The sequence below is a fragment of the Malania oleifera genome, chromosome 8 (assembly GCF_029873635.1).
Source record: "Malania oleifera isolate guangnan ecotype guangnan chromosome 8, ASM2987363v1, whole genome shotgun sequence".
Classification (NCBI taxonomy): domain Eukaryota; kingdom Viridiplantae; phylum Streptophyta; class Magnoliopsida; order Santalales; family Ximeniaceae; genus Malania; species Malania oleifera.
In genome coordinates this window covers 18,856,746-18,867,112 of record NC_080424.1, presented here as the reverse complement: position 1 = coordinate 18,867,112, position 10,367 = coordinate 18,856,746, and the positions used below count along the sequence as shown (strand labels likewise).

At 35.9% G+C, this 10,367-nt stretch overlaps 1 protein-coding gene across 1 annotated transcript; it reads left to right on the top strand.

Moving 5' to 3' along the window:
* The first annotated feature begins 5,374 nt into the window (after window positions 1-5,374).
* LOC131161698 (gibberellin-regulated protein 9-like) lies at window positions 5,375-7,936 on the top strand. Its single transcript, XM_058117641.1, has 5 exons — window positions 5,375-5,580; window positions 5,705-5,834; window positions 5,912-5,962; window positions 6,291-6,348; window positions 7,525-7,936. The coding sequence occupies exons 1-5, from the start codon at window positions 5,549-5,551 to the stop codon at window positions 7,704-7,706; spliced, it is 453 nt and encodes a 150-aa protein (XP_057973624.1). The 5' UTR covers window positions 5,375-5,548; the 3' UTR covers window positions 7,707-7,936.
* Window positions 7,937-10,367: the final 2,431 nt, after the last annotated feature.

The following is a 10,367-nucleotide window of genomic DNA, read 5'->3' as shown; positions in this document are numbered from 1 at the left end:
ACAACTGGAAGATAAAGGATAACTTGAAAATCAGAAGATTATCATTCGATTGACTACTCTTCGTCTTTGATGATGAAGAAACAACTGAAGAAGTGTGGGGAATGGGATCAAGGAACATACAAGGCAATCCATTTAGTCTACAAAGATGGAACCCAGTTATGATGTGCCATAAACCCAGGGAACTCGATGGCTACAAATGGATCAATATAAAAGGACTCCCATTTCATTTGAGAAGTCGTGCAACACTAGAGGAAATTGTAGTAATTTGTGGTGGCCGAATGGAGGACTCCACGCAATTCGACTAGTTAGGAGAAACCATAAGAATCAAGGTGAAGGCAGTGGAAACGGCGAAAAATATTCTGAAAGAAGCCTTTATTGCGGATGGGGACTCTAGATTTAAGGTGGATCTTGAAGAGGAGAAACATCGGTCTGTGTTCAAAAGACTTCCACGTACCCAACGTCACCGAGAATCGAAGACAAGAAACGTAGCCTTCCCAGAATCCGTCATCATCGGTGACATAAACGCTTGCAAGGTGACTTGTAGAAAAGAAGAAGACACAAGGATCAATTTGAAACCAGTTTACCGAAGGGAAGAAGTCGTTGAAGAAGCCGGGGACGAGGAAGATGATAGTGGGATACACGTAACCAAGGTGTGCATTGATGCAGTCTCCAACACGGTCTCGGGAGCAACAGGTAGAAGACCCCAGAGCGTAGCAGATTTTGAAAAGGAACAACTCCAATGCATTGGGACAAGGGCTCAATGAGAGAGAGACAAAGCTTCAACAATTAGATGGAAAAGGAGAAGACAACTCACAGCTAGCTGTTAAAAAAAATGACAAGGAAGCACACTTGCAAAACCATGCAAAACAAAAGGAAATGGCCAACCCAAAAAAAAAAGCCCCAGTAAAAGCAAAGACCACCGAAGGCCCAAAAATCCAAAGGGTGAGCAGCTTGGAAGCCCAATTTAGTTCCCGCAAGTTGCCCAGCCCCTATGCAGCGGCCAAGTGTAGCAGCCCGACCCCTCTACTGCCTTGGCATGAACCCCCCAAAAACATGGTAAGAAATCATATGAGTACTCTTAATAGCAGTTATAATTGTGGCCTTTTTGTAGATTTCTCTGGATTTAATCTTAGTGCAGGTAATGCAATGGACATGGATTGGGTTATTGATAAAGCAATGGAGGTTAGTGAGGAAGTGAGCTGCAGGCAGGAGGACTGTAATGACGAGCTAAGAGGGCTATTTATAGAAATTGAGGAAAAGAAGAACTCCATGGATATGCAGGTTGTATCATTATGAATCCTAAGATAATATCATGGAATGTTAGGGGATTGAATAGTATAGTAAAGAGAAGCAGAATTAAGCTCATGCTGGATATATGGAAACCAAACATTTTGTACTTTCAAGAAACCAAAATGGAAAGCATAAGAATCAAGGAGTTGAAGTCAATCCAAAAAAATAGTCAAACATAGTGGACATATTTGAACGCAATTGGGTCCTCTAGTGGCATTTTAGTGGCTTGGAACCCTATTAATTTAAAAAAGCAAGGAAATTATCGGAGGCAGTTTCTCATCACAATTGTTTTTCAGAATGTACTAGCAGGTTGGGGATGGCTGGATACACTTGTTTATGGTCTTCATGGTGTTACGAAGAAATCTTCCTTACGAGGTAGAATTGTCAAGACACAAGGAAAATTTCATGTACCTTGATGCATTTGTGGAGACTTTAATGCGATTAGATTCCCCAATGAAAGAACAAACTACGCTAAAATATCCTAGTCTATGAGTCATTTCTCCGACTTCATATCCAAATGGGAACTGATTGATTTACCGCTTAACGGGGCTGAATTCACCTATGCCAATAATCAGGATACTCCCATTATGTCTAGGCTTGATAGATTCCTGATTAATTCTGATTGCCTAGCAAACTTCCCCTAGACTTGTCAAATGGCTTTGACTCGATGCATCTTGGATCATAATCCTATCATATTGGATTGAAGGGGTATGAAATGGGGAAAAGCTCCTTTCAAATTTGATAACAGCTGGTTAATGATAGATCAGTTAAAAAGGAAAATGGAGGACTAGTGGAAGGACATGAATTTTAGCGGCACAGCTTCGTATGTGTTGGCAAAAAAATTAAAGACCATGAAGGTGGTACATGACATCTAAGTCACAACTTAAAGCTTTAGAACTATCAAAGGTAGACTATTGGAATAGAAAGGTAAAGCAAGGTCGGTTAATTAAGTGAAGAAGGCAAAGCAAAGAAAGAGAAAGAAAATAAAAAGCTTCTTTAGTCATTAAATAGGGAGGAAGGGTCTTGAAGAATCAAGTCAAGAGAATTATGGCTGAAAGTTGGAGATAAAAATAACACTTTTTTTTTCCCATAGAATGGCTACATTACACAGGAAGAGGAACTTCATCACAAGACTGGTCATCCAGAATAAGGTATGCACAAACCAAGAAAAAATAAATTCGGAGGTCACTAAATATTTTCATGATATCCTTAAAGAGCCCTGTGGGTGGAGGCCTAGACTAAAAGAGGAGGCGATTGCATCTTTATCAAGTAAACACAGGGAAGATCTCGAGAGACTATTCTCAAAAAATGAGATTTGGAGAGCCATCGCATTGTTAAATGGGGATAAATCGCCTGACCCAAATGGGTTCACCATCTTCTTTATTCAGAAATGTTGGGGATATTCTTAAAGGAAGATTTTATTGTTGCTTTTAAGGAATTTCACATTGAAGAAAGATTTGAAAAAATCTTAAACACCACATTCATTGTCACCATCCCAAAGAAAGGCGGAGCTGAAAACATCAAAGACTTCAAGCCAATAAGTCTAGTTGGTATTTTTTATAAAATCCTAGCAAAGGTTCTTTCCAATAGACTCCAAGAGGTTATACCCTTGCTCATCTCCAAGCAGCAAATGACCTTTGTTGCAAGAAAATAGATTCTTAATGTAGCTTTGATTGCAAATGAGGGAGTAGACTTCCTACGGAGGAACGGGATCAAAAGTTTTGTGTGTCAGCTTGATTTAGAAAAGGCGTTTGACCATGTTAATTGGAAATATGCCTCATCAACATCCTCAAAATAATGGGATTTGGAGAAAAAATGGAGAAGCTGGATTGATTGGTGCATTTCAACAGCTTCTTTTTTGTTTTTAGTCAACGAAAAGGTAACCGGTTTCTTTAAGAGCTCAAAGGAACTGTGACAAGGCGATCCATTGTCTCTTTTTCTCTTTGTTGTTTTTATAGAAGCTCTTTCACATATGATAAACAGAGGTTTGGCTACCAGTATTTTGAAGGGACTTAGTCTTCACACCCGTCTCAATCCATCACGTTATCCCACCTTCATTTTGCAGATGACACGTTGATTTTCTACAGTAACACCTCTTCAGAGTTCATAAACTTATGGGCCATCCTTCTCTATTTTGAGGTAGTTGCGCGACTAAAAATAAATCTATACAAGAGTTGCATCTTTCCAATTGGAAGGGTAGAAGATGTAGAGCAAAAGGCTAGAATTATTAATTGCAAGTTGGACCCTTTCCCCACATGTTACCTGGGACTCCCACTTGGAGCCAAATCATCTTCGAGGCACATCTGAGACCCCAATGGTGGAAAAAATGGAGAGGAAGCTGGCCACTTAGAAATCAAAGTTCCTTTCTATGGGACGTAGATTGACCCTCATAAACTTTGTGCTCTCCAATCAACCCATTTACTACATGTTTATGTTTCCTATTCCTAAGAAAATGGTACAGACTATAGAAAGAATTCAAGGAAACTTCCTTTGGAGGGGAGCAGAGGAAGGCTTCAAATTCCCCCTCGCCAAATGGAGCTCAAATTCTCAATAAAAAACAACAAGGCGAAGTGGGAATCAAGCAATTAGAGAACATGAACAAAGCTTTTATGGAAAAATGGATATGGAGGTTTAGCAGGGAAGACGAAGCTTTCTTTAGAAAGTGGTGATTAGTATCAAACACATGCACGACATTGCTGATTGGTATCCATAGTCTAATTCAGAAGCACAAGTTGAGGCCATTGGAAAAATTTCAACAAACTCAAACCTACCAATTGGGAACACAAGAAGATCAATGTGGGAGATGGGAGTAAAACAAAATTTTGGTTGGATAAATGGGCCGCAAAAGCCACTCTTCAAGAACTCTTCCTGAGTCTTTTCTAGGTGGCTAGCCTGAAGAACACTAAAGTGGCAGATTTACTGAGTTTCCCCAACAATAGGCCTTTTTGAGATTTACTTTTCGACATACACGTCAGGGGTAAGGAGATTAACAAAGTCATGAAGTTGTTCAAATTGTTATACATTAATGCCAACATAAATAGAGGGAGAAAAGGTTCGTGTTTTTAGACCCTCAACGCATTTAAGGCCTTCACGGTGTCTAGCCTCTACAATCAACTCGCTAGCAAGAACAATTGCAATAATCTAAGAATCTCATACAATTAGTTGTGGAATTCTTTCATTCCATTAAAGGTGAGTGTTTTTTCCTTGCTAGCAACCAACAACAAAATTCTTACATTGTACAATCTGCAAAAAAGAGGTTGGAGGATGGTCTCTATGTGTGTTCTATGTGAGAGGGAAAGTGATGGAGTTGATCACATTTTCTTGCATTGTCAATATTTTAGCAAGCAAATTCGGGCTATTGTGTGCTAGAGAATGGGGTGTAATCACATAGTCATGCCGAATACGCTAAAATCGTTGTTCTTAGCAAGAAATTTCTCAAAATTCAAAAGATTTCTCAGAAGGATGAAAGCAGCTATTCCAACAATCATCTGTTGGGAAATTTTGAAGGAGAGGAACGGAAGAATCTTTAAGGAAAACTATTTCACAGTCGTGTATGATAAATGTTTATCAAATCTGTACCTTTGGACTGGGTCCAATTCCCTCTTGTCTTATCTGGATCAGGAAGAATTTTTCTATATTTTCTATGATTTGAGATGGTGATTAAACTCATCCCTTCTCCTTTTTGCATTTTTCTTTCCTTCAGAGAATTGAAACTTTTTACCTGTAGCTCCCTTAATAAATTTATCTTTTAAAAAAAAAAAAAAATTAATATTATAAAATGATCATTAATGACCAAGTTGGAATGGGAAGCGTTCTACATAGCCGGATGCTGCAGGTAACAACATTTCACGTGACAAAAGCCCGCCGTGCAGCTACGTGCCTATGTATTTTTTCTTTACCTCTGTGACTGACATAAAACAGACTCAAAATTGGATATCATGCACGTGAAATGTCGGCAGTTAATAGCAGCTGCACACCTTAATTACGAACACAGAGACCAAAAAAATTCACAAACAAATTAATTAAATAATGTTAATGCCACTATATATATATGCACAATATATATATAATATTCATGCAATGATAATAATACAAGTACTAGTAATCATATGATGCAATAATAGAAAACATTCATAGCTAGGTTGTGCTGGAAGATTTCTCATGGTGCTCCCTCCCCCGCTTGCTTCACAAGCCAATTATTATGAAAATGGGGTCACGGGACAGCTAGCTCTGCCTGGATATATATATATATATATATATGCCCACTCCTCTCTTAAAGCACAAGCGCAAGTAAAGAATCCATTCCTCTCTCTCTCTCTCTCTCTCTCTCTCTCTCTCTCTCTCTCTCTCTCTCTCTCTCTCTCTTATATATGTAGATTAAGCTTACCCACACATCTCCTTATTCCATTGCAAGGCAATTAAGTTTCAAATTAACAGCAGCAGATCGATCTGTGCGTCTCTCTAGCTTGTCATCTCATCGTCGCTGCAACAACAATACCATGAAGCTCTTCTTGTTGCTTCTTATCACCATCCTCATCTTCCAGGTGCTACATATACATGAAGTAGTGATAATTAATTGTATCTGAAGCTAATTAACAATCAATCGTATCTGGGTTTTCAGGTGTTTGCAGAAACTTTGTCGGCAGGCAATGCGGAGGATTCTTTTGCTACTGTGAGTCTGCTTACTTACGTTTTCCATTTTCCTCCTATGTAAATCAATTAACATGAAAGTTTTATTCTTTTCAAGAAAATTAATGAGGGAGACAACATCATTTGGGATTTCCAAATCCAAGATAATAATAATAATGGTAACAATGATAAAATTTGAAGTTGAAAATTAATCTGGTAAAATGTATAGAGAAAAAAATTATGGCCGTGATCGATCAAAGAGTCCGGCCGGGAGATCGAGAAGGACCATGTTTTTGTTTCTATAAATATTTCCTGTCCATATATATTACTGTTTTCTAATTAATTATTAACTCATCATATGGTGGATTCAGGCGGATGCAGGCAAGGAATTAGTAGCTCTTCACAAAAAATACCCTACTCGGAAAATCAGTAAAGTTTTCTTCTCTTCTTAGTCCTCTTAATTGGCCAACTAAACTAGCTATTTATTCCTCTCTTTTTTTAAAATTTATTTTTCGTGTAACTAGGTAGAAGCAATTTGTGTGTCATAACTTAATCATCTGACTTCTTAAAAACTATCTGAAATCTAAAAATTTGATTAATTGTCAAAAAATGCAATGAACTCAATAGTTTCTCCCATCTCGGAATATGTAAATCTCTCTCTCTCTCTCTCTCCCTCACACACACACACACACATATTATATCCTTTTAAATGAGATGCAATACAATGAAAAGTAGTTATATGTTGTTTATATATTTTTTATTATTTCATTCAATTAATATTACAAATCAAAAACTCAATCCAATTTTGTGGATGCATAATATTTTAACTAAGGTAGTGATTGGAAGTATGAATTTGGGGTTTTGAATTTGAAATATTTGTATGAATTTAAAAAAAATTCTATACAATTTTGCGTTTTCTCTTGATCTACACAAAAATCTAAATCAAAAACTCAAAATATAATACTCCCAAACACAAAGTAGGAAGAAAATAAAATAATATATTTTTATAATTAAAAAAATACAAAAAAAAAATTCAATATCCTCAAATCTTAAAAAATATATATATAAAAATCCCCAACAGAATATTTTCTCCATGTCTATACAATAATTTATTTATTTATTTTTTATTTTGTTTTCGGGAGTAAGATCTCTAAGTGCATAATTATTAGGTAATTAGTTTCTGGTCTTTCAGTATGATGTCTTTGAATTTAAAAAGCCCTTTTGACTTTTTAATCATCCTGCTCATATTTTAATTGATTTATTTGTAGTTCAAGCAGATTTATTCTAAATATTCTGCTTTAAACCAATTTCTAAATATAGAACCTGCAGAGTGGTACCATTAAATTGTTTAAGGCAGCTTGAGGATATACAATTTTTATTCAAAGATGGTATATATAACATAATAATTGATTATTATTTAACCCAAAGAATAAATATGTTAAATAAAATTCTCTTTTTGTGGGAGTTTAATGAAAATAATGGGCCAATTGCGTCTTTATTAACTTTTTTTACAGTATTTTTAACTGCTATAATTGGATTGTGAAAATAAAGCAAATTAATAATCATGATTAATGTGGTGTACGTACGTGCATGGCTGACATGCAGATTGCAATTACGCATGTGGGAGGAGGTGCAGGGAGGCGTCCAGGAAGAATGTGTGCAGCCGGGCGTGCAAGGCCTGCTGCGCAAGGTGCCACTGCGTCCCGCCCGGCACCTACGGCAACAAGGCCGCCTGCCCTTGCTATGCTAGCCTCAGGACCCATGGCCACAAGCCCAAATGCCCTTGATTTTTTACTTGGCCACTGCATTGGTTATTAAATAATGATAAGCGGCTGCGTATGTGTGCGTACAGCCTGCAGCGATGTCGCAAAAGGTTTCCTGGCCATTATAATTATAAATAGGAGAGAGAGAGAATTGTGAGCGCCCAATCAATTAGACACAAAGAGTTGAATGTTGTGGCATATTTGATCTATTATTTACTATGTGAAAATGGAATAAAATTTGAAAATACTTTGTATTGTGGTGTTATGATCTTAATTTTAAATTAGTCTTCTCATAGTCTTATAAGAATGATTCAAGTGGTAAAGGGAAGACTTTTTTGATAAAAATGCTAGGATTCAATTCTTGAGCACTTTTACTTTTCATTTGAGATTATATTTTAGTATTTAAGTGGAGTGGGGTAGAGGACAGACCTATTATCTCGATGAATTAGTCGAATGTCTTAAGAACCTCAGATACCATCATGCTTTTAAAAAAATAAAATTAAAATAAAAGGAGAAAATATTTTATCAATAAAAGTTTGGGATTTATGTGTTGGAGGTGATTTGAGGTTATATTTTGTTCATAAGATATTTGTTTGTAAGAATGTGATAGAATATAATGAAAATATCACATCTAAAAAATATAACTAGATGCAATAATTTGGAAAGAAACCACTCCGGTAAGAACTTACATTGTTGCATCCAATATAAAATAGAAAATTTACACCTTCGTACTCACTTTACAGTTTTGAGCGTTGCACCGAGTACTTCTAACTTTCTTTTCTTTTTCTTTTTCTTTTCCTTTTATAGGGTTGTTGGCTCAATTTCGTTTTGGTTGTATTGTGTGTCCTGACCCTTGTCACATGTCAAGCAATGAGTCAAGACGTTGGAAGTTATCATTTGGTAGTTTTTGGTGGTTGGAGTTTTGAATTTTGAAATTAATATTTCCAACCCATTATCCCTCTCTTTTATAGACAATGCAAGGGCATTTAAAGAAGGTTTTTGCCAAAGGAAAATAGAGTTCTTTGCACTTTGAGAGAGAGAGATTTTACATATTCTCTCATCTTTTTATTTCTCATTCCATTCTTCTTCTCTTTTTTGTGTGTTATAAATGATGTGTCCTATATTTTGAAAATAAGTATTCATGTTTTTAAATAATAATGATTTTGACATCAAACATTTCAAGAAAATTCAATTTTTAAAACAAGTTTGTATGTCTTTTATACATTCTTCCCCACATATACATGTTTATGTCTAATGTTAACATGTCATCTAGGATAAATGTGGCATACATTAATGTAAAGGTCGAGTTTATTAGGGAGAGGATCAGAGCAGTTTAGAGTCGGCAGAAGAGATACGCAGATACACACCGACGGGAGCTAGAGTTCGAGGTAGGTGATGCTATATTCTTGAGGATTGCTCCGATGAAAGGAGTGAGGAGGTTTGGTAAGAAGGGCAAGTTGAGCCCTAAATAAGTCGTGCCATTCGAGATTCAGGAAAGAGTCAGTTCGGTGGCGTACAGGATAACATTACCTCCTGCATTGTCTAGGATTCACAACGTGTTCCATGTGTCCATGCTTAGGAGGTATATACCAGATCCTTTACATATGATCAGTTACAAGTCATTGGAACTTGGGGACACGTTAGTATATAAGGAGATATTAGTAGATCAGTAGTAATCTAGTAGATGTGATGGGAGTCAGTCAGCAAATTTCGAGGACGAAATTTTTATGAGAAGGGGAGAATGTAGTAACCTAAACAACAAATAAAGAAATATAATAATAAATATCTTGGAGGAGATATTTTTAGATATTTATATATATAAATATCTTGGAGGAGATATTTTTAGATATTTATACATAAATATCTCGGAGAAGATATTTTAAGTTACTTAAGAGTTAAGTTATGTATTTTTTTTATATAACTGTCAACTCTCTCTCTCTCTTCCTCTCTCTCTAAAATCAGGGATTCGATTTTCTCTCTCTCTAACCATGGGAACTCTCTGCTAGTGTAAGAACTCGAACCGTAACTAAGAGAGAGGGAGAGAGAGAGAGAGAGAATTGTGAGCGTCCAATCAATTAGACACAAATAGTTGAATGTTGTGGCATATTTGATCTATTATTTACTATGTGGAAATGGAATAAAATTCAAAAATGCTTTGTACTGTGGTGTTATGATCTTAATTTTAAATTAGTCTTCTCATAGTCTTATAAGAATGATTCAAGTGGTAAAGGGAAGACTTTTCTGGTAAAAATGCTAGGATTCAATTCTTGAGCACTTTTACTTTTCATTTGAGATTATATTTTAGTATTTAAGTGGAGTGGGGTAGAGGACAGACCCATTATCTCGATGAATTAGTCGAATGTCATAAGAACCTCACATACCATCCTGTTTTTTTAAAAAAAAAATTAAAATAAAAGGAGAAAATATTTTGTCAATAAAAGTTTGGGATTTATGTGTTGGTGGTGATTTGAGGTTATATTTTGTTCATAAGATATTTGTTTGTAAGAATGGGATAGAATATAAAGAAATATCACGTCTAAAAAATATAAATAGATACAATAATTTAGAAAGAAACCACTCTAGTAAGAACTTATATTGTTGCATCCAATATAAAATAGAAAATTTACACCTTCGTACTCACTTTACAATTTTGAGCGTTGCACCGAGGACTTCTAACTTTCTTTT